The sequence below is a fragment of the Protomyctophum parallelum genome, assembly GCF_964188405.1.
Source record: "Protomyctophum parallelum genome assembly, chromosome: 15".
In the NCBI taxonomy this organism is placed as follows: domain Eukaryota; kingdom Metazoa; phylum Chordata; class Actinopteri; order Myctophiformes; family Myctophidae; genus Protomyctophum; species Protomyctophum parallelum.
Genome location: NC_139710.1, coordinates 22,456,461 through 22,481,702, shown reverse-complemented (window position 1 = coordinate 22,481,702; position 25,242 = coordinate 22,456,461). Strand labels below are relative to the sequence as shown.

Below are 25,242 nucleotides of genomic sequence, written 5' to 3'. Positions count from 1 at the left end.
TAAAGGGCACTTTGAAAAGGCATAACTCATGCCTTGTTTGGTCAAAAGTCATTGAACTTGTTTACACATGACATGTGCCTTGACTCATGCGGAACACATCTGTCACTTTCTACGTGAAGACATTTGTAAAAATATATATATATATATATATAACTGCAAGCAGCGATAAGAGGGGCCAAGGAATGTAGCATTGAGAAACAGGTATATGCAATATGCACAATTAGCGGGTCTGCAATACCGCTGGGTGACCTAAAGTGGCATTGCTGAGCAGCCAAATAGGTCATTCACACTGAGCACTATAACTGCAGCCAGCCAGCGGTGTGGTTGAGCAGCCTGGACCGCTCAGTTCACACGGGTGTGATTTTTCTTATTGATTGCCCCGTCTTATTGATGCTTGCAGCTATATTTATTATTATTTTGATATCATCATTGTTTTTTTTTCAAAACCTGATGTTTTGAACAGCATTTCTATTCTAACACGGAGGCGGAGCTGTCTGTTATCAACTCTTGAAGGAGAAAAGACCAAAATGTCTTGCGTTGCATGGCAAAAACTCACCCAAACAAAAGACCGCAGCGGCCTCCAGTGGTCGTCGGTGTGAGTGCGTTGGACAGTGACACAGCAGGAGGCGGAGTGTGCCAGACCGGATCCTTCATGAGGGAAGAGGCCAGGGACCAGGCTGTCAGCCCCGGCTTCTCCTCTCTTTAACCCGCGATAGTATTCCTTGCAACGAGCCAGGGAGCCCGAACAGGGGGCCGCGTTAATGCTCGTAGGATGTCCCGCCATGAAGGTAAGGATAAACGAGCATAACGGAATGCAAACGGAGTCAGTGATGTACGTAGGGTTGCAGTGTTAGCAGCAGAGCAGACCCAGCTAGTGAGGCGTTCTTTTCGGTGTTTTGCACCTCCGTCTATGAAGCAGGACGCCTGTTGCAATACAATGGGAGCCAGGGGACACATTATGGCGGCCACCGCGTCTGTCCCACTCAGAGGTCTTTGCAGTCGCCACATTGAGGTGGCACATACGGGACGGTAGAATGCCACAGCACTGGCACATAAGCGGAAGAAGGGCTGACGTTAAGTAGCCATGTTGCTGAGCTAGCTAGCCTGCAAGCTAAACTGTAAGTGGGTTAACTGTGTCAGCGTTAGCAGCAGGCTAGTTAGCAGCTGGGAGGAGGAGGAGGAGGAGGAGGAGGGGGCGGGGATGGAGTGGAGTGGAGACGCCAGGGATTCGTCAGTGACGCGAGAAGTAAGCGTCGCCTGGCTATTTAGTGCCTCAGACTCACGGGCTATGCTCAGGGCGACGGGCGTCGTGCGTTGCACCGCAACATCGCGCCGACGTCTCTTTAAAGGCTTAAATCGTGACTTTGTCGCCACCGGTCTGTTGATATTACGTCATTTTTGTCGAGCGACCAGTCTTGCCCACTTCCGATTGTTTATGACGCCACTCTCTCGTCCTTTGTATCACTACTAGGCTGAGTTCAGTCTGTGAAGCTAGCGGCTAACGTCACATAATAACTGTCATTATGAGCAGCGACGGTGCTGGTAAGTGAAGTGATGATTACTAATGACAAACTAACATCAGATACGCTCAACTGCAGGGACAAAGTAGCCTGAGCTTCAAAGTCAAACCTCGGCCGAAGCCAGCTAGCTTTAATTGGCTAAAAGAGAACGCTTGCTTTGCTAACTGTTTGTTAAGTCGCTCTAGCCAACAAGCAGACGCTGATGGCAAGGTTGGTTGGTTAGGCCCCGGCCGACCGGCCTCTGGTTCTCCCGGCTCGTCTGTGTTGTTGTCACGTTGACTTATTGACGCTACGCTGTGCCGTGGGATCGAACCGGTTTAGCTCCACGGCAACACCAGGAGTCCGTTTCTCAGATAGCGTAAACATGGGGCCCGATTAGGCTCCGATTTTACGCTGTCAGTTGTGGTGCACAAGTACAAGGTGAAATAGACCTTTATAACGTTGTTGACAGTACCACTGAAACGCAGCCAGCACTGTCGGATCAAGTTGACAGTGACTGTTAATTTAATCCTGAGTGGACAAATTGTACAGACCAAGTAGACCATGTAAAGGTACATTTGGGTTACAAATGGATAAATTGATATTAAGGATTTGACTGTGTGTAGCAATGAATGCAGATATGAGCGAGTTTAGAATGGCTGGGCGGTGTCATACAATACACCCCTGACAGCACGACTGTCGTAGTCAATCAAGAATAGAATTGCCTGCTTTCAAATGTTGTGCACCTTGTTTACCTTGGAAGCATCATGTTAAACCTTGGTTAATACCAGGTTAATACATGTTTACATGGTGTGTCTTTGAGAGGCTAGCCATATATACCTGTATATTGGGGTTGGTTTGTCAGTTTATGTGTGTTACTTTATTCTTACTCCGTAGATGCAAACTGAAGATCTGATAGGTGCTGAAAGCTGAATGTCTTGTTGTGCACACTTACAGTAGGCTAACTTTGTACTACTACGACCCCTTATTTGTAATAATTTTAGAAAAACGCAACTTTAACTTTTATATTAAATGGAGGTCAAGTCAGTGTGTCTCAGATTAGGCTCAAACCATGGACAAATTTGGAATCTATACATCATAGACATAGACTAGGGTTGCCAGATGTAGTCCAAGATCTACATTGTCACTAGCTATTATTTAAAAAAAAGAGTTGTAATTGTGTCAAGGGCAAGGCGAGTAAGGAAAGTGAGTAGCTATTAACAAAAAAAAATTAACAAGTAACAAAAACAAGCCATGTTGACAATTATTTGTGAGTTGTCCTCTAAGGCGGGGTTCTCAACGTTTTTGCCTGGGGACCCCCGGAAATGCTTTGGCCATGTCTCGCGACCCCCGCCCCTCCCCAAGCCCTATACAAATTGACCGCTACAATAAACGTAATAATAGAGAAAATAAAATACATAAAAAATAAATACTGTGCAAACTCATAATTTCCATTTTCAAGCCATTCAGTTCTATTTTCTTTTTTAAATAATAATAATCTGGGGACCCTCCAAATATAATTTCGCGACCCCCAGGTTGAGAACCCATGGTTGGATATTGGCAGGTAGGCTACTAACTGTAAACATGGAAATGATGAATGCAAAAAGAGGAAATTTAGGATATTTGCATTCATCAACTAGCCTTTTATTGTTTGACTCACTTCTGCCTTCTGAGAATGATAGAATTAAGAAAAATGTCACATGGACACTTCACTTCTATTTACTGTATGTTTATCTGCATTTTACCGTAGGTCTTCCTATGACCTAGTCATAGGAAAACACATTTCAGTTCAATTCTCATGGTAAAATATGTTTTCTTTTACAATAAATGTCTGCAGTAATTGATATTGATACATTTATTTAAAAATAAATGTGATCAGCGTATCCATTAAATACCACATGGACATGTCCATGTTTTCCATCTGGGTAATTGAGTCATACTTTTGTCCATGAAGCAATGGTATAACTTTGTAGTGTGGCACCTAATAATAATAATAATAATACATAATATAACTACCTGCCACTGTGTTTCAAAACAACAAGGTATCTCCCCCTCCCCTGCAGAACCCACCCCCTTGGCTTCCCATCCCGGCCTGTCTATCAAAAAAACTTTGCACACATGATCCAACAACAGATTCTAGCAGTCCAAGTGAGACAAACTTAGCTTCTACTGGCAGCCTGTCTCAGGTTTGTCATCAGGTCAAGTGGAGTTTAAACCTGTAATCCGGAAGCTATTTCAGCGAATAAGATGTTATACTTATTATGTACAAGTGTATAAATACAATGTAACTAGTACATCTGCAGCGGTTGGAGGTGGTCTCCCTGCTCTTCTTCCACTGAAATTTAGACCCTGGTTGAAAAGTAGGATTGCCTAAAGCTTATAAGCGCAATATCATCTCCCCTGGAGTCAAGAGGGGAGTCCCTCTTGTTGGAGTGTCCTTCAGTAACCTCAGGTTTGAATCCCAGGTAGTGTGTAAAAGCTGGTTCCAACTTCACATACTATATATGGTGAATACATTTGAAATTGAAATCTTTGTAGCGTGCGACTGTGTGGACTCTTATTTGTTAGATTTTTACTTCTGCCCTGCACCGGGTGCTTATAGAGCGGATGTGTGTTCTTTCTCGTTTGTTTTGCAGTCTTGCAGGACTGCAGCTTTAAATGTGTCTCGCAATTAAATGTGTATGCGATGCATATCTTCCTAACAGCCATTTATCTGAAGTACACTTTAGAAGTCACCTGTGTTGGTGAATCTCCCACAGTGCCACAGTGGATAGCATGGCTATGGGAGGGGATGAGAAGAATGTAAGAGGCTAAGAGCCATGGTGTTTGAACTACAAACATGTCAGACTGGAGCTCAGGGAGGGGAGCCTAAAGTCTTGGGCGTTAGCTAGGACTGTATGCTTTAGGAAGGTGGGGGAAACAACAGACTGCAGTGTGCATGCTGGTCAGCTAGAGTAGAATTATGTCTCAATGAAACTTTCATATTGTAGTAGACCTGTCAAAGTTCATTAAGTTCTGGAGGTCGGAAGCAAGACATTAACCTCACCTGACAACTATGATTTGCTTCATTCCAGGTGTGAGCTGTGACGCATGTTTGAAAGGCAACTTCCGAGGGCGACGATACAAATGTTTAATTTGTTACGACTACGACCTATGCGCGTCATGCTATGAGAGCGGAGCAACCACAACCAGACACACCACAGAGCATCCCATGCAGTGTATATTGACCCGGGTTGACTTTGGTGAGTTTATTTATTTAAATTTTATAAAAGCGCTATATACTGTAAATGCACCATTTACCATGGGTTGTCTGTGAAGGACAAGAACAACCCAAACGGAATTGTGAAAGTTTGCTAAGATAAGACGGCAAAGAGACTTCCTTTGGGAAAAAAACGGTGGCCCAGAAAACAAAAGGAATTATTAGCAAACCTGACTGTTCTGTCCAGTGAATTCACTGAAATGACTTCAGGCTGGTGTTTACTGTAAATTGTAGAACAAACCGCTACACAAAGTCCTTAATTCCTTCCACAGTCAGGTTGACAAATGCCAACAATAAATTATGCTTAATTATATGAACAAACAAAGATGTGTGAGTGTGAGTGTGAGATATGTACTGTATATATTTTGCTGCTCTTATTTCTTATCTGTTGCCCCTGACATGTGGCTTCCTCGCCTGTGAGTCTTTTGTGTCATGTGCGTGTGTCAATTGGGCGGGCTGAAGATGAATTGCCCTCCTTGAGACAAATCAAATAATCTTGACTGTCCAAATGCGTGCCGTTTGTGTTCCTTTCCAGACTTATATTATGGGGGAGAAGCCTTCTCAGTTGAGCAGCCCCAGGCCTTCACATGTCCCTACTGTGGCAGAATGGGCTACACCGAGATCTCCCTGCAGGAGCATGTAGCTGCCGAGCACACAGAGACCTCCACGGAGGTGGTGAGTTGGTCCCACAGTCCCCACCCATCATGGAGGATGTTTCAACTAATGGTTGCAGTGGTTATATATATAATAATCATATTCGAAGCTTGAACCCCCTCCCCACCCTGACATGCAAATCTACAAGCTTTTGACCAATGTTTGTTTTTATAGTATAGTTTGTTGGTTACGTTTGATGCAGCAATGGTCTTTTTTTTCTTTTCCTTTCTTTTTTGAGGTGTTAAACCCATTTTGGTGGTTACATGTTATAATTACATTATGTTATAATTTAGCTATTGAAAAATAGCAGATCTACAAGCTCATAGCGAGCCACCGAGTGGCGCGCTACGAGCTTGTAGGTCTGCTATTTTTGAAAATGTTTGAAAATGTGCCTCAAATCTTTCAGAAAATTGTCATGATTTAGAAAACCTTTTTTTCAGGCCTGAATGGCTTAACAAGGTCTTAAAAGTCTAAAAAGAGTGAGAAGCACTGAACTAATGTAGACCCTAGATTAGAATATCAACGTTTTAATGGTCCTCTGTGAACGCTCTGCAATGATTTTCCTTTGAACTCCTATGAGAGGTTTTGAGTTGAAGTAACGTCTCTCCCAGATCTGTCCTATATGTGCAGCATTGCCGGGTGGTGACCCCAATCATGTGACCGATGACTTTGCTGCTCATCTCACACTTGAACACAGAGCACCCAGAGACTTGATATCCTTCACAGATGCAAATGGCATTAGAATTCAGATGTAATTCAGTATGTGTTTGATGTCTGATATTAGAGTGCCACCAGATATGGCAGATTTTACTCTGAAAGGTCCCCCCTTCCGTCCCCCCCCCAAAAAACCGGGAGGCATAATGCTCCATTCTTACCTCATGTTGGTCATGCTAAAGTCTCTCTAGAAGTGTTAATATTCCAAACGAGAGGCATGCTGCAGTCAGAAATTAAGATGGAACATTGCACTTTTATTTATATATATATATATATATATATATATATATATATATATATATATATATATATATATATATATATATATATATACTTGCATACACACACAATAAAAAACGACCAAAGGACGCCTGCCTAGGTAAGGTAATTTACCGTACCTACACACGTCTTCAAGTTTGCCTTCAAATTATAAACAGGCAAAGTGCAACATAGCCAGTATCACAGTTGATTCAGCAAATGTCCTTATGTCTTTGCACTTTTCTTATTTAATCACAACAGTCCTACTGACCTTCAATTCAGTACTTCAAATCTTTGAAGTATGTTTTAAACACACTCTATATTCTTAAGCTATGTATGTTGTCAAGAATAACTAAACTATCAGACCTAAACTAAATCTATGTATGGTATGCATAATGTATTACACTGTGACTGAAGGAGGAATCCCAATATAATGTAAAAGCCCTACCTTACCTGACACAGATCCACAATGCCACCTACTGGAGAGAATATATAGTGAACCTCACCAATCTCTGCATTGGACTACATGGAAGTAACACTCTTGTTTAATATCTTTCATTGATATTCCTGTGATTCCACCCAGATTAAGTCCCCATCTTTCAGATATAGTGCATGGTGTCGACCGTGGTTATGGAAGAGAAGTGGCTGTGCAGTTATTTGTCATGATGGCTATATGCTTTATTCTTTAACGGCAATCTTAACGACGAGTCAAGTGGGGTGCGGCATGTTAGGAGGATGTTCCATCCTGGACGCGGCCTTGGGGGTCCTCGGGCCCGCCGCTCAAACATGCACTTCACCAGCAGCACCACAGGGGGGCTCTCCGCTAGCCAGAGCGCTTCACAGAGCTCCAACTACAGCAGAGAGGCCATGGACCCCATAGCAGGTCAGACACACGCGCACGCCACACACGCACAAAGATGAAACTCACTAATAACATTATTAGTGAGTGCCTGCCTCAGGCCTGCAGCTGCTATAACAAGAGGCTTTGGAGTATAATGCAGGACAAGCAGCCTGAGGCTCTGTATTCTGTTGAACTACATGAGATGTGGATTGTTTAGTGGCTAAGACAAACCAAAACACCTAATACAAAAAAAAAATGAAACTTGATATGCGGTCACAGCTGTAACTACAGGAGGTCCAACTCGCTCAAAACACTTTGCACGTGCATGCACATTGTGTATAACGCATGCCATCATAGTTGTCATGTTTAAATTTAAATACAACTATGTTGGGTGGTGGTACAATGCCAGTATTTGTTGGGAGCCTACTCTGTAAAGCACTTCTTGCCTGTTTATCCAGTTACTAATTTGAATCCAGTTGAGTGCACAGCCATGTCAACTCCAGCTGTGCCATAATGAGTGGCCCTTTGCCAGTCTGTCTCTCAAACCATACAAGCATAGCCTTGCTAATAGCATGCTGTACTGTTGTCTGACGGCGGGGCTACACTGGAGACGGAATGGAACCGTACGCAGCTAGGTGGCTGCACCGACAATTCGTCCGTCCCGCGGGGAGTTCGGTATTTACTGTTGTTTTTTCTCTGAAGGCGAGGCTAATAAGGGCTGTGTAACCACCTTGGACACGTGGAAAAATAAAGCACTTGCATAAAAAAAAAAAAGATTCACGCACGGAGCTTATGCACCGCAGCCGGGTTCCTTGATTATAGTGGAGAGTACCGTTGCAGAGCCAATTCTGTCCCCAGTGTAGCCCGGCCCTTTCTGTCGCACACACATTCACTGTGCCAAGTAGTGCCACGTGAGGGGCCATCTGCCTTGAACGTGTCTGGGGAAAGAAAGAAAGGGAGGGAGAGAGAGAGAGGGGATGGGAAAGACGAGATGGACAACGGCAACAACAATGGCAACAACTATAATGGACCTTATTAACTATAATAGCAGCTATAAATAATAACTGTAGTTGTATTCCATGGACAACTGCAGACTATTGGCTGCACACAAACTCACAGGAGAGAACCTGTGAAACAAAGGCTCCGGGGGGGGAGGTCCCTAAAGTTTAATTAGCTAAATGCATTGATGGGACATCATGGCTATATTGGCTAATCGGTGCAAAAAACTGAAAAGGTATTGTTTCCCCATGACCAAATTCTCCATAAAGTATCATGTAAATATGATGGCTTTTAAATATCTAGTTTAAAGGAGTAGTTCACCCCAAAAATGACTTATTTTCTATCAATTATACAACCCGTCATGAAGCCTTTTACCGGGTCATCGCTGGACATCAAATCACTTAGGAAGTATTGTTTTTGGGTGAACTACTCCTTAAGTGCAACTGTTATTAGAATTGATGTTGCGAACACCTCTGCTGCTTTTTTTTTTTATTGATCACATGACACATACTACTGTAAGTAACAGAACATGCATCAGATAATCATAGAGCAGCATTAATTTAGCAGTTTATACAACACACAAACAAGCATATTATCCATGCATACATACATACATACATACGTACGTACACGAGCACTAACAGTTCATTTTCTGGTGTGTGTGTGTGGTTTCAGAGCTGTTGTCTCAGTTGTCGGGGGTGCGGCGCTCGGCCGGCGGTCAGCTAAGCTCGGGTCCGTCGGCCTCCCAGCTCCAGCAGCTTCAGATGCAGCTCCAGCTGGAGCGCCAGCAGGCCCAGGCGGCACGGCAGCAGCTGGAGACGGCCCGCAACGCCACCCGGGGCAGTGGCCGTGCCAACGCCATCCTCAACACCAACTCGGCAGCCGCCAACCCCAGCCCCAGCGCCAATCACAATACCAACCCCAGTCCCAGCCTGGGTCCCAGCGAGTCCAACGCTCAGCACACGGCACATAGCTCCCAGTTTCTACTCAGCAGGTCTGTTCACCTGTGGTCCCGTCGGCCAGATCTTATTTTATGTGTGTGTTTGTACGTGTAGTAGAATTTGAGAAATGAACATTGTGTGTGCACCCCAGGCTCGAAGTATAACTCGGGCTGTCATGAAATTGTGACGTGCTCCTCCCAAGTACAGTAATGCCAACGTGTGTGTGTGTTTCCACGTCAGGCTGAGCGAGCCGCGGCTGTCGGAGGCAGAGCGGCAGGCGTGTGAGGCCCAGTGGGCCGACCGGAGCCTATTCGTCACGGAGCTCCTGCTGTCCACACTGCTGCCTGACCAGGACGCCTCGGCCTCCGACGAGGACGACGAGGATGACTGCCACCGGCCACTGCGGAGCTTCGCCGACTTCGAGTCCATGGGCTGCGTGGAGGTCATGACCCTGGACGTGGCGCTGGAGAACCTCAACCTCAAAGAGACAACCCCCAGCGCCAAGACGTCGACGAAAATGACGACGACGACGATGCCGGCAGCAACGAAGAAAGAGCCTCCCGCTCCACCCCTTTGATGACATGGCCGCCGACCGCTCCCAAACCACCCGTTGTTGTAACTGGCTGACTACTGTCTGTCCAACTGCCAATGGATGAAACACACACAAAAAAAAGACTGCGGCTCTTTCCGGCTTCATTAATTTTTTTTGTTTTTTGTTTTACCCCCCCCTCTACCCCCTCCCAGTGATTGTCATTTAAGCTCTGCCGCCGCCCCACCCACTCCCCCTGCGTTTATTACGTTGTGTACATTGACTAAAAGTAGCGAGACGAGAGAATGTGAAAGTGAGCAAAAACGATGTGGGTGCGTGAGAGAAAATAACTTTTATGAATATATTATAGAAAATCTATATGAAAGTTGATAATCAATGCCACATAACCCATGTTTCCTCTATAGCAGACGAAGCGATCCTAGGTAGCCGTTGAGAGACGAACACGTCCTCACAAACACACATCACACACTCGCAAAGGGAGAGGACGCAGACAGAATCCTCCCCAGACAAAAATGAAAAGAAAAAAAATGAAATAAAAAACGAAAAAACAACGCTGCTGTGTATTTATAGTTATTAATTAAAAAGAAAAAAAAAGTGCTTGGATGGTTTACCACAACTTAAGCATGAGCTTAAATCACCATGTGCCCATTTTTAACTGCACAGTCACTAAACGAGGACTTGTTTCTCTCAGTTGTTCTGACACCTGAGCTGTACATTTAGGGAGTCGGACATTAGAGCGCCACACACACACACAAGACAGACTGTTGATGGAGTTTGGTTCAAACCCCCTCCCCCATGTGACAACACATGTATTGGTCATGCGACCTCGCTTTATATGAGCTATGGGCACTTTGGTTTCTCAATTGCATATCCAGAGAAGTGTCCATCGGTGTACACTACAGTTGTGCTACATTAAGGCAGTATGCAACATGGAGGCAAAAGGAGATGAATCATGGTAACTATCTCTTCAATGTGTCCATTTTCTGGCCTTTTGTAATATGGAAGAAATATAACCCTGGTCTTGATATGGTAGTTCCCCCCCCCCCCCCCCTCCTTTTCTCGGAAGACCAGATGTTACTCTCTCCCGCTTCCCGTGATCTGAATTTCATCCTCTCCATTGCTCACGAATGCAAAGATGATTCAACATGTGACTTGAAGGAGAGAATCACCACGTATGCTCTTTCCATTCATTTCTCTGCGTTCAAAGATCTTTGTATGCCTCCACTGCTACCTTAAGAATGCAAATGTATGTTTTTGGCTTGACGGAAACGAGTCAAAAGACAGGGTAAACCTTTCAATTTGGAGGACAATAAAAAATGTTTTGGATGGAAATAACTAACCCAATCCTGCTGTCTGGTTTGTGTCCTGATTTATTGGCCAGCAATTCCAGTGCGAGTTGTTTTTAGACAGACCAAAATAATGTAGATTTGACATGACACTTTCCTCTGCCATCGATGTATGAATGTGTGTGAATGTAATGCACCATCTATGTAAAGTGCTTAGGATAAAAGTGCTATATAAATGCAGCATTTACCATAGCCTAAGCCTATCATTTAATTTCATTTTCTGGCATCTAGGCCCTATAGCCTAGTACACACGTGTAACTTGTGGTTGATCAGTCGGGCTCCAGGACGTCTTTGAGGATAAATTGAGTGCTTCACTAAAGGTGGCTCATTGAGCAGCTGTCTTGGAAATGCAAGATCCCCGGTTTCAATACTCTGCTCCTCCAGGCTTCGTGTCACCTAATTATTGCTGAGCAAGTCGCTTAACCCCCAAATGCTCCCCTGTGCGCTCACTTGGGAGCAAACCACTGTTGGGAGAAGTAATTTCCCCTCTGGGATCACTGTAAAATAAATAATCTGGTTTAAAGCAGTCTGTTTGTGGCCAGATCACCCAGGATGCATGGTATGTCTGAACAGACCCTCAGTCACTGGTTGAATCCTAAGTAAATGCTAAATAAGTATGGCAATGTGCTCAATGCTAATTTGTAATACAATTATCAGAATAAATATTTCTATTAATGATTGGTTACTGTGAAGACATGCAGTACAGGGGGTGCAGTTAATTTAATCCTCAATATCCTTAATGCCCTGCGGGCCATGGTGAAGGAGGTGCCTTATGATGCTGGTGGCTTTTTGGCACAGCATTCTGTCGGTGCTTACCCAGATGACAGTGACGTGATGCCACAAAGGAGGAAATAAGACCATTTACTGCATCGAAAGTAATCAACAAATGGTCAAATTAACATTGGCCAAATTGTCAAAAAATAAAAGGCAAAAATGTTAACTATAATGACTTTCAGATCATAGATTTTACTGTATCCACTTTTATCTCCCCACCCACAGTTGTATTTAGTATGTACTAAATCTAACAACAAAAATGAGGCATCTGTGGCCAACTCTTTCAAATGGTGGTACAATATATATCAATTAGTTGCTCCATTAAATGGTTGAACTACCAGTCCATAAAATCTGGGGACTCCTTAGAAAACGTTTGTGCTTAGATAACAGATTAGATCTATAATAATAGATTAGGTATAACCTACACCTGTGTACCATTCCCAATCTCATGTTTTGCCATATATGACCAAAAAAAACCCCCATTGGCCATAGTTTTCATTTAATGTTAATTACGACCAACTGCACATGGTGAATGCCATTGTTAATTCCCAAGTGGACTGCAGGGTCCAGGGTGTGATTTCCCAGAATTTCCTTTTTTTTTTAGACAACATAGCCAAGGACATCAAAGAACATAATTCAGGTCATCATCTGATTTATCTAATAAAGCCTGTAAGTGCATTTTATAGATGGCCACTGGCTGAGTGCATGCATTATCATAATAAAATCTGTTCTGTCAAGGATTAAACCTGCCAGCCAATCAGAGTACCGTGGTGCACATTTTTCATTTTGTGAGACATTTTGTGTGTTATGGGCAAATGGGTTCTAGGAATAAGAATCAAAGGTTTAAGTTATTTGAGGGGAAAAAAACTGCAAAGTTTGTCCTGTTGTGTGTGGGCTTCATGAATGTGAGACCAGCACAGCGGCAGCCAGAGATACTGAGAGATACTGAGGAAGTTCATAAGATTAGGAAACATTTACCTAATAACCTAAAAAGGACGTTGATGTGTATATTTGCCAGAAGAGTAGGCCTACTACTGGAAGTTGACTCCTCTGGGAGACCAACTCTATACTACTAGGTATGTGTCTCAACAATAAACCAATCAAAAGGTGTCAGAAATGATGGGAAGTGTCAATAAAACAGTCAAATAAGGATTTAGCCTGCCCTACATCATCCCATAAATATAACACACAACACACAGGCATTCTGGTTCTTTGTAATTTTAATTCCCATAAATTAGTTTAAATGCAGACATTTCTCACTAAAATCTTTAAATAAAACATTACAGTACAATATATGCAAATCAGAAGGGCTTTAAGATCTTGTAGCCCAGGATTTGTTTTCCTTTTGTGTTTTCTTTTGAACTGGACAGTTAAATAGCAAACATTATAAAGACAACACAGAGTAGTAAAGTCTGCAGGCCAGCCAAGGAGCACATTCTATTACACAACTAACCAGAACACTAGCTAGAGACACACCACATCCTTCTGCGCCACCTAAGATGCAAGTCAGAATTGACGCCCTTTGACCTTTTTCCAATGAAGCGGTCCGGCCACACAAAAGGGAGAGGGCGCCATTACATTACATTAGGTGGACCTATACAATGTTGTTACAACCATAGGTTTACCTACAGTATACAATGCTGTTACAACCATAGGTTTACCTACAGTATACAATGCTGTTACAACCATAGGTTTACCTACAGTATACAATGCTGTTACAACCATAGGTTTACCTACAGTATACAATGCTGTTACAACCATAGGTTTACCTACAGTATACAATGCTGTTACAACCATAGGTGGACCTGCTACACAATACTGTTAAACAGCTTTTTATTGCACATTCAGGGAGATAAATGGCACGTTTTGTTTTTCCAGTGAACTGTAAAAGGTATGAACAGTTGCAATAAAAATCACAGCAACTCCCTCAATGGCACCGTCAACACTCATTGATCCATACTCATGATTTAATATTGATTTATCAAAAATGCTATCCCTCTTCCTTGAGCAGTGCATCTCTTGTCGGCCTATCAGGACTGAGAAGGCATGGAGAACAAAATATGATCATGTGAGCTCCAAAGGGGGTCTGTAGAGCATGTAATGTCATGCGTTTGCTGCACACCTACCACTGAAGTTAAATCTCTCAAGAAAGATTGGACTGAAACTCCAAAGCCCGGACATGTCATTACCATTTACCCTTTATTTGTCCATGTGGGGAGTTTAAAGTAATAGTTATTTTTACACATTGAAGCAGTAAAGCTTTTACCATGTTACTGAATCCCATTGACTGCGGTTAAATTATTTCTACCAATTATAAATGAATAATGTCTGATTTATTTAAATCTCTCATCTAGGCTACTTGGAACGGTTTAGAGTAGACCGTAAAAAAAGAAAGACACCAGCTCAGTGCAGACCCCTATATGGCCCACTGCATGTTGAAGAGGTAAATGGTATGAGCTTCAAGGGTGGAGGCCATCTGTTCAAGATGAGTAAACAAATCCAGACCATCCTGATTAAGTCTATACTTTCAGTATCTTAAAAAGACCCCCAAATCTACCTGTTTCCAATTTCTAACGTTGCTGGTCATACGACTTGCATTAATGAAACAATCATCTACGCAGTAAAATCCTGAGTAACTGAATGTACAAATGGAACCAAATGGACCCATAGGGGTCTGGATGGCGCCATATAGTTACACTCAGGAGTTAAATGAGCACTGAAGACTTTACAGTGTAGTTTCTAGTTTGTTTCTTTGGTCGTCAGCGAACGAGGCTCCAATCTCGCAGCTCATAATGAAAGCGGTAGGGAAACAAAATTACAAAGTGTTTTTGTCTAATATTCAAAAAATAAAAATGGTCATCTAAAAATCGGATCTATTGGCAACAGACACATTAATCTCCATCTTGAGAGAACACGCCAACTAGTTAAGCAGAACTGTGGCACCTGTGAGGGTGGTGCACTTCTGTGACATAGGGCCACTTCCCTGTATTTCTGCCGTTATGACTAAGCCTAAACCTAGTTCAGATTGAAGATTTACAAGGGGAGAAACCATTAAGGCCTGATGATTTATTCCTCATCGTGCGATGGAATCATGTGCCGGAAAAGCTCACAATGCGTTGCAAATGTAGATCTGCTATTTTCAGCACAGGACATCATCATACAGAGCAGTAATTGAAGCTTTAGAATGTTGCGGAGAAAGAAACTGTCTGAATTTCCCCTAATGACTGAATCCTGTCACTATGCCAGATTTCTACTCAACCCGTCATGTGTTCTCCAAAGTGTCTGGTAGCTCACTCCCAAGGTTAAAACTCAGATATGGTAGAAAAATATATAGTCTTGATGAAACTTCTCTATTTATTCTCTTCATTATTGAATTGCACCCATACATGCAATGTTAATGCGTGGTAGTAGCAGTGTAAAGTGACTGGGATCTTGATTAGCACTACTACTACAACACTAAACCCCAAAAACAAAACATGAGGAAAATGAGTATCGTGCGCACTCACTCTTACTTTCTCTTACTTCAGGTTATTACATTTCTTTCTTCTTGCACTCGATAATTCATGGTTAATAGTTTCTTTCATTGGCATCATTAGGCAAAGGTTTTATTTTATTTATTTTCTTCAAATACGCTACAATATGGTTAAGATGTAAACACCACAATACTTAATCATTCTGTTGTATCTGCACACAGTAAAAACACAAAGTTACAAGGCAAGTGGCCACTTTAAGCATAGATTTGTTCATGAGAAAATGAAGGAAACAAAAAAAAGATAAGAAATGAACACACCACAAGAAATAAAACCCTGCCACATTATGCGTCAGGTTTGTTCAAGATTTTAAAAAAGACAAAAAGAAAAAGCTGTAGTCTTTTGTTCATTTACAGGTCAGAGACTCTGTTGAAGCTGGTGATGATCAGAGCTGTCCCTCTGAGAACAGCTCATTGAAAAATAATCCTCACAATGACAATCATAAAAACCTAGTTCTAGCGCTCAACTTGACCTCGTCTTGACTTTACACATCTAGCCACCTTGTGTTTGCAATCGCCAGCCTTTTCATGGTAGCATTTACAATAACAGAAAAGCAGCATAACAAACCGCCCAATTGTTTTAAGGTGACGCATGATTGGTTTATGTTCCTCAGTTGAAAATTGTGTTTTCGCGAGCGCCACGACTATACGGCACCGTATAGATTAGGCTTTAGCCTTTCAGCACTTTAAACCGCATATTAGAACGCAGTCCCTCAGGGCTCTATACTAAGTCTTATACTAGTGTATGTGGAGAAAGCTTTTGCTGAAAATAGCAGATAAGACAAGTTCAAAGTGCCATTTTCTGTAAAAGCTTTCCCCACAATGCGGAGTCTGGGGTTTAAGTGGTTAATGGCTACAGGTGTTCTAATCTAGACACCCCACCATCCTCTTTTCTGCAGTAGTGTGTTTGAGGCCGTGATGACCAAAGGTTTGATGAATGACTGACATGATAGGGCTATAGCAGTGGTTCTCAAAGTGCACCTGGGGTCCCTGAAGGGGTTCCAGGTGGTCCCCAGCTAAATTAGTTAATATAGCATCAAAATCTGTTTTTTAACCAATGAGTTTATAATCAGCCATTTTCAAAAGTCTTGGAAAAAAAGGGGGGAAACTTTTAATAACACAAATATTGTATTGGGGCTCCAGGCACGACATAGTTTCAGATGGGATTCTGCAGCCAAATGTATATTAATTTGGGGGTCCTCAACATGACATTGTTTCAGAACCTCTGGGCTATAGAACTGGCAGGGGGAATATTTTCTTGTAGCCTACAGTACATAAGGGATATGAGATTGAGAGATATGAGATTCAAAGACCCTTCAACCAAAGGACCAACATTCATCGGGAAAAAAAAAGGATGGCAGAGCCCTTAAAAAGGGCAATACAGAAGTTTACTAAAGGGCACAGAGCCTTTGATATTAGGAAATATGAAAGGACCCCTGGAAATGGCCTCTGTATTTGTTTATGTGCATGTGACTGACAAGGCATACATGTATAAGACCTCTTGTAATTGGCATGTTGATATGGTGACAGATAAACCAATTTATACGCGGTTGCATGCCAATGTCGCACACACCAAAATGACCGGAGCTACGAGCTCACAACCCGTCACAGCTCGACGCATTAAGCTTGTACAGATGTATTTTCGGTGTGCGACACCCGCCTGCTACAAAATATAACATCGTTTTTACTGAGGCTTACTTTGGCAGGAGATGTGATGCTGTAATAATCCACATCCCAAAACACGCACACACACACACACACACACACACACATGCGTTAGCATGTGGAGACTCACAGTAAATTTCTCCATCAATACCGTAAAATCCATCTGGTATAGTTGTTAGACACAAAGTGTTGAAATGAGGGAAATGGCAAGTTTCCCTAATAATTACTGATACAGTAGCAGAGCAGAGCATTTGACCCCCCCACCCCCCATGAGGTTTAAATTGGACGTGAAAGCAGCACATAGACCAAACTAAAGAGACTGCTCATACTCCGTAAACCTCAAGAGGAAAGCATTGCTTTAAGTGTGTGTGTCTGCTCTCATCTGTCAATGGGGTGATGCACGCCTACACTATACGGCCAAAAGTCAATAGAAACCCTTTCTAATAAGTACTGCACTTTGTTCCAGTTAAGTGAAATGTACCAATGCAGTTACCAATGTACAATGACATGCTAGACAACTGTGTGCTTGAATATTTTCAGGGGAATTTCTGCTTTATTTCCAATAGTGACAATGGGTGATGGCAATCCCAGAATAGTAGATAAAGTTATAGTCAAATGGGGGGGGACCCACTCTATATCAATTTACTGGTCCCTGGCCAGGGGAAGGGAAATACTTTATTACCCAGTAGATGGTTGCTCAGATGGCTCGGATGAGCATGTGTGGGGAGGCTATTAGGGGGTTAAGTGACTTGCTCAGAAACCTTTGACGTGTAGACACTTGGGCAAGCCAAGGATCTAACCCGTGACCCACCCAGGCGGCCCCTCTAACCACTCAACTCGTTACTGCTCGTTATTTGCTCCCATTCAGCCACTAGACCATTAATGAATTCAGATACTGAACTATTGCCAGTTCTTATAGTCAGTGACAAATACCCCAACAACTAAAAAGGGGCCTAAACATTTTTAAATAGAAGCACACAGTTGTCTAGCATGTAGTATCTATAGCATTAAGATATCCTTTAACTGGAACAAAGGACACCAATTAGAAACATGAATTAGAAATGGAGTCCACCGACATTTGGTAATACATTGTATGACATCACATAGAGCCCCCTTCCTCTTAAAAAAACCCCCAAAAACCTATAGAGTATTTACAGTACAAATTACATTATAGTACATCATTAAAAAATATGATATCCATCTTCAAAACATAGAGGACCTCTTGTTAAAATTACCACTTTTTTTTTCTTTTCGCAAATCAGGGTTTGCTATGGTCTCATGTAGGATATGAAAACAAAATGACAGTCCCGCCACCCTCTCCGAGGCCTCTTCTCTATTTGACCAGGTCGTACCTTCCAGGATAACATGTTGGGGTGAGATGAAGGATGGGTTGGTTGACCACACGCACATATTGGTTTTTTGTTTTCTTTTTACCATAGAGCAAGCCGCAGAACAACTAATCACACTAAATAATCAAATATTACAATATTTACAGTGTTTCTTTTTTTCCTCTTTTTTTTCTAACGGCATTTCAGAAGAATAACTCTTTACCGTCTGTGCCATCTTGGAAGTGGCAAGAATGCAAAAAAAAGAAAAGAAAAGTATATACTTTTATAGATCTGCAGGCATGTAACATACATTTGTGCAAAATGAATCAGCAATTAGGTTTTTCTTTTATGCGGTTCTACGTTCATGTCACTGAATGAGGAAACGGAAAAATGAGCGCACTCGTTTCTCAGCCGGATCGTGTTTTAAAGTGATCAGGGAACCCTTAGTGCTGTCTTTATGTACAGCAGGTTGATAGTAACACGGGGGTTACAGACGTTCTTGACACAAAGACAAGGAAAGGAATAAATACAATTTAAAAAGAACAGATCAGAAATTCATACGAGTCAGAGATAAGTGGACTGTTGAGCCAAGCAGCATGGGAACCAACCCTCCTCACAGTACAACAACCCAAACCATTTATCCTTTTGTCTCGCTCTCCCTTCATTCCCTCCGGTTACAACTCATTCCTTTCCTTTACCTGGATCTCAGCGCTCTGTCTCCCTAGTCTCTCTCTCTCTCTCTCTCTCTCTCTCTCTCTCTTTCGTCATTTCCTCTCTCCTCAGTTTGCCCTCACTGCCTAGGTGCTAGGGACGTAGGGTAGGATGCCATAGACAAACAGGGCCATGACGGCAGCGCTGAACAGGCCAGCCACAGGCACCGTCACAAACCAGGCCAGGAAGATGTTGCGGAAGAGGCGCCAGTCCACCGCTGTTTTTGAGCGGATCCGGCCCACTGCCACCACCGAGCCCACCTGAGGTCCACAGAAGGAAGAGAGAACAATCAACAGCAGGACAGCACAACATCTTTATTCCATTATAGTCACTCAAGACACTTTATAGAGCAACAGGTCGCCCAGGCTTTTCTTTTCAAGGTCGTGAAATTGCCATTGATGACATGGGAGATGAAGAAATGCAACCTCCCCTGATAGATTTTGACACAAGACACAAGATAAAGGACCACCGCAGGTGTCCGAGCAAACTGATCAATGATTGAGATTCAGCAAAGGATCAATACACTTAATTGGCCTGGCTGGATGTTTTGGAGGATACAACTGGAAAAGAAAAGCCTGTGCAAAAGCCACCGAACAAAACCACTTGTGGGTTAGTTAGAGAAAGCTGAAGACAGCACTCAACAGTAATTTGTGTTTAAATGTTGACGTCAAAGTCGAAAAATTGGCAGAACCCTTCTTTTTTGGACGAAGACATTCACTTTTGTATAAGTAAAGGCAAATGTATATATATTTCTTTACAGTTTATGTAGTTTTATTTAGAAGCAGCTTCAAAATACTATTAATTACTTTCCTTCCAGCTGTATAAATACTTCTGCGTATTTCAAACTTCTAATCAACAATATATTCGTTCACTCAATATATATATATTTTTTTAAGTATGCAAGGCACTCAGAATTGTATCAATAACAACAATAGATATTTCTAAGTTCAGGAGCTCAGCTCCATGTTCACATGATCAATATGTACAGTGAGTGACTCTACCGTGCTCTGTTAATGAAACCACAGGTGGGTGGAACTAGAGAGTGCCTCCATCTGCCTGCTCTTATACGGCAAGTGTAACTCGAGATACCTTCAGTCATGCCGATGGCTAAATCTGTCAGGCCAAATCTGTCAGGCCAAATCAAGAGCAGTCATGTGTAGTTCCCCACCTATGTTAACCTTTTCCCTACACCAACTAAAGATTTGTATTTATCCAATTGTCAGTCGAGGAACATGAAGGTTAAATTGACCTTTTTCTGAATGTTTTAGGACACACACACAACATAATTCTAATCACAGTTATATAAACATTTTGTGTCCTCTTTTCTTTAAAATAGCCATTTGTTATGGCTACATCTAAACGCATGTGATTGTTGAATAGCTTTCACTACTAAAGGCTCATACATAGTCTGGATTTTCCGTGGTTAGGTGACCACCGAACTACAACATGACGTCACGAGCCGCAGTGAAGGGCAAACCACCGCCACCGCTGCAGCCCTTCTCTGTTTTTACTCACCACCGCTCAACGTTATTTCAGCTCCGGTGGTCAGCTCACCACCGGAGCGGTGGTCACCTCACCACCGAAAGTCCAGACTATGAATAGGCCTTTAGTCTTGCGTGGCCAGACTGTTGCATCCCACATGTTTCAAAAAATCCGGTCTTAGTCTGGAACACGGAAGCTCTTTTGATGATTATGCGGTAAAGCAGAAGTGAAGCCTGCTCCCCACTTCCGTTTACAGTCGCGCAAATATATCCTAATACAAGTCAAAATAATCAAAGCATACACTGTGTATAGCTTGCTCATTTTTAGATAAAAAGATATCTTAGTTAAAATATACTTTTGTGAACGGATGACTCAGATTTCGGTGTGTTTCCAGACTCTATAGCATTCGGAGATTGTGGAATAGTAGTCTGGCTACGCAAGACTATTCTCTACTGTACGTTTATGACTATGCATTATAGAGCTTATGAAAGAGCCAGTCACTGCACATTATCACCCCCAGAGTGCCACCTCACGGTACGCCATCAATTCAGTTGTCACTCTGAAATTAAGGAACACAAATGCAAAGATTTAACCTGAAAACGGCTATTTTGCATTTCAGTTAAATGAGCATAAACTGAATTGATAGCCGTCCTGCTCACATACACAGCTTAGCAAGAGTACCGACAGAGGTTGTCAGTTACTTCAGAAAATCTATGCCATTTTCGTTGTTACGTCTTAATTCCATCTTTTCAAAATAAAATGACAAATGTCTTAATGACAGATGAACTGGCAAGCATAACATTTATATATGATGATATTATATTCAAAGTTTTAGTCCAACAACCTCTATCGATCCCCTGGACAAAAGCAATCATATCAATCAATCGATCAAGTCAAGCAATCACTCAGTAAATCACTCAAATCACCACCATACATCGTTAAAATAACACAACAAAATCAGTAGAATTAGCATATCGGCAGAGCAGTTGATTATTTCTATTTCAGGGTTTAGAGGAAATGGGAGCGATTAAAAAAAAAAGAGAAAGAAATGGATGATAATGTTGATCTTGAGAAAATGGTAATCAAATAAAAAAACAGTTTTGGTTCTTGTGCCTTTTTCGTTTGGGCAGCTTTTATGTACTGTCAAACTAACCAACCATGTCTATGTGAAAGAAGAAAAAACTTTTACTGCAATCTGGGTGTTTAAGTCGAGTTTTGTAAACTGTCTGACCTAAGAGTGAATTGAGTGATGGTTGTGTGACAGGGCGCGCCTGAGGTCAAGGCTGTAACAGCATAGCTTTTCCTTCATTTTAAAAGGGAATCTGCCTGTGCACCTTCATTACATTACATAAGATGATTAGCTATATGGAACCATACATACACCTGGTGGTCCATAGTATGATTGGATCATTCTTCCTGTGCCTCTGTTGGGCTTCTCAGGTTTATATTATTGTACATTTATTTAAGAAATGTCTACCATTGTCATGGTTTACATTTGTTATGAATGGTCATAGCGCTCAACTTGTGGACAAGCCTCCACTTCCTATTTATTGTCTTTTATTCAATCTCACAAAAGCCCCAAACAGGCTCGTCGACATTGCTGCCTCAAGAAAAAGTGCACAGAGGTCCAAAGCTGCAACTTCCCAGAGTTGTGATTGGCTCTGGTTTGCTGATTTGACAGCTAAGGAAGCGAAGTGATGGAGTGGAACTCAATGGAAGGGCTCTCTATCACAGCTTCACTACCACGACTCGGATACCTTGCAGTGGGTGGAGCTTATTGGGATGCCCACATTGGATGCAACAAGCACTGTTATCGCACTCATTACTTCAATGCAAAATCCGCTGTGAAAACAGATGGGGACAGAGGAGAGGAAAGCAGAGAAACGGAAGGGGTGGGGGTGGGGTAAAAAAACAAGTTGAGATGGGGTGTTGTGAGTGGAGAGGGTAAGGGGAGAGGGGGCAGGAGGTTGCTGTTCGGGGGCCAAGGTCCAAGCTTCAGCAGGGTAGAGGGAACCACATATCAAACCATGCTGTGAGTGCTGAGAGGTTGGGTCGGGATGGGACATAGAATGAGACACCATTTATGGACAGGGAAGGGAAAGGGATGGAAGGGAAGGGGGGGGGGGGGTGCTTGGGGTGATATTCTGCCACTTCTCCCAGCCTGGATCCCTTCATCCTGGAAAGACAGAGGGGGAGAGGGGCTACTCACTAGCACCCTAGAGCCACATGGAGGCAGACACTCACAGGGGGGAGAGGGGCTACTCACTAGCACCCTAGAGCCACATGGAGGCAGACACTCACAGGGGGGAGAGGGGCTACGCACTAGCACCCTAGAGCCACCTGGAGGCACGGTGCTTTGGAGCAGTATGGACCAGTAAGCTCATCTCTTTATGCAGAGTCAGATTTTTGCCAATAGGGCAATTGTCAAGCATGGGCATGGAATCAATATTGAAATATTTGTAGTTTTGTAAAGTAGGCAAATTATGCCGTAAACTATCAGAAAGCACTTGCAAACTGAAAACAAGAACAGACAGACGGAAATAAAAAGACAAATGTTTGCAAGGCTGACTGGAGGAAAAGGGAAACTGGTCTTTGTGTCAGTACCTCTCCTGTGCTCTAGGGGGCAGTGTGAGCTCCCTGTCCCCCTGGACATGCCCTGGCAGGGGGGAGGGGTTGAAAAGGTCATGAGCGAGGGCCAATGATGCTCTCCGCTCGGTCATACCTTGCAGTGTGTGGTACTGACAGGGATTCCGATATTGGAAGCGAACACGACAGTGAGAGCGGAAGCCAGCTCTATAGTGAATCCGCTGCGGAGGAAGGAGGATGGGGATAGGGGGTGGAAAGAGACATCATTGTAATGCCTGGGACATGTGGTTGAAGGCATGGGGCCGACCACGACCCACCGCTCACTTAACATACATTCATGGACAACAGCTCTCTTGCGTGCACACATCACATACACACACACACACACACACACACACACACACACACCAACTTGTAGTGAGAGTGGAATATCCAATCTGCAAAGGTCGTCAGGTCCTGAACGTCAGAGGATCATACAGCCACCAACAAGACAGTGTCTGCACACCCCTTACAGCACATATAGAAAGCAGCCTATTACACCAACTGCTTTAACAGCATGGCATGTTTTGACAACAACCACTGTTCTCCTTTACCATAAAGAAAAGAGCCAGATAAGTCCTGCAGTAGCTACACTTTTTGGATAACTCGGAAACATTTGTGAAGCAGGGTCAATTATATAACTGTGACACTGAGTGAGGTCATCCCCCAAAAGACAAGAGTGAGCAGGGCTCGACCCTTAGCATTTTTCCAAGTAGCACGTGTGCGCCTAAGTTGAATCTAGTAGCACACAAATTATTTTAGGAGCACGATGAAAAATGATGTATTTTTAAGGGGCGCCCTCCTATATACAGCCTTTGTCCCCTCACATCTCAAAATGAGCCATTGACAATCAACAGAGAAATTACGTAAAAATTCTGCTAAATATGACATAAATTAAACGCCATTGACATTTAAGGGAAAATGTATGAAAATATATGTAAACGAGCAAATCAGCTAACCAATCACAGGCAACAGGCATTCTGATTGGCCAGTATGAGATGATATCTGATGATGTATGATGACAAGAGCGCCCCTCACTTAAAATGGGTGTGATTTTTCTTTAATGAAGTGATATGAGGTAGGGGTGGAAAATAATATGTCAAAATATTATATCACTATCTTTTCAGCAATTATCACAAAATATCATGATATCATTGTTATGTTTGTTTTCATATAATCTATATAATCAATTTGTTTTATGCTAATACTTTGTAGATAGATCGATAGTAGCTCTGTTCCATACCTCTAATACGTGCAACACATTAGAGCTTTGGACCAGAGCTAGATAGAATATGTTGCTCATGGATGGATAGACAGGCTATCCGTTTTTATCCTGCTGTTCTGTCATGTTAGTGTGACATTCAGACAGTGCAGAGCTGCTCGATGGTGAATTAGTATTGTAACATTCTCCTTGGCTTTGACTGACTAACTGATATTAATACGGTAATCCAGCCAGTTCGGTCATTCGCATTATCATTTATGCTGGGCACACGCTTTTGTAAGCAAACGCTAAGCAAGGGTTGTTTTTGATAAACATCAATCCGTCCACTCCATGTGTGTGTGTGCGTGCGTGCGTGCACGGCTGTACGCTGTTTCACCCGCGTTTGGTTAAAAGTAAGTACGTTTGAACTTTGAACATTACAAACAAACTTTGCAAATAACGTTTCGAGGTCCAAGCAATTCCCTCTGAATCTGTGCTATCATGCTAATGCTATCCTGCTGAGTTCGCTCCGTCTTCGCTGCTGACAGTCAGCAAGCAGTGACAGGGAAGAGAACAGAGCAGCAACACAGTGAGGGGAGGGGCGGTGGGAGCAAAGGGGACAGATCTTCAAATGAACAGCGCATTGAGCCTCGACACGCTCTTTTTGGCGAACGACACCACCGTTCAGAAATATAAATGTAGGTATAGAACCACAACTATAGAATGTGCACTTGCTGTAGACAGAGACTTGTCTTTATCACGATTTAATGGACAAATCCTGTAGTCGCACCTGTGCTACAAATCTAATTTTACAAGTCGCACAGTGATATTTTTTGTCGCAAATGAGAGTACCTAGTCGCACTGTC

At 42.8% G+C, this 25,242-nt stretch overlaps 2 protein-coding genes across 5 annotated transcripts in view; one reads left to right on the top strand and one right to left on the bottom strand.

The window, feature by feature from the left end:
- Positions 1–632: 632 nt before the first annotated feature.
- On the top strand, positions 633–11,059 carry LOC310872059 (E3 ubiquitin-protein ligase KCMF1-like). Of its 2 annotated transcripts, XM_083783754.1 has the most exons (8): positions 651–788; positions 1,472–1,542; positions 4,574–4,741; positions 5,294–5,433; positions 6,024–6,125; positions 7,087–7,267; positions 8,900–9,218; positions 9,406–11,059. In XM_083783754.1, the coding sequence occupies exons 2-8, from the start codon at positions 1,524–1,526 to the stop codon at positions 9,740–9,742; spliced, it is 1,266 nt and encodes a 421-aa protein (XP_083639880.1). In that variant the 5' UTR covers positions 651–788; positions 1,472–1,523; the 3' UTR covers positions 9,743–11,059. The 2 variants fall into 2 exon arrangements, with proteins under 2 accessions (XP_083639879.1, XP_083639880.1); XM_083783753.1 differs by lacking the exon at positions 1,472–1,542 and having other exon boundaries at positions 633–788.
- A 1,978-nt stretch (positions 11,060–13,037) lies between these two features.
- The window catches only part of slc20a2 (solute carrier family 20 member 2), a 58,160-nt gene continuing 45,955 nt past the window's right edge, over positions 13,038–25,242 (bottom strand). Inside the window, exons 10-11 of one of the 3 annotated variants that reach the window (XM_083784573.1) lie at positions 22,308–22,392; positions 13,038–19,328 (exon numbers count right to left, since the gene is read on the bottom strand). In XM_083784573.1, coding sequence (XP_083640699.1) covers positions 19,155–19,328; positions 22,308–22,392 — 259 coding nt within the window. In that variant the 3' untranslated portion in view covers positions 13,038–19,154. Of the gene's footprint in view, positions 19,329–22,307; positions 22,393–23,272; positions 23,358–25,242 lie in introns of all 3 variants that reach the window. The other 2 variants (XM_083784572.1, XM_083784574.1) reach the window with 2 other exon arrangements.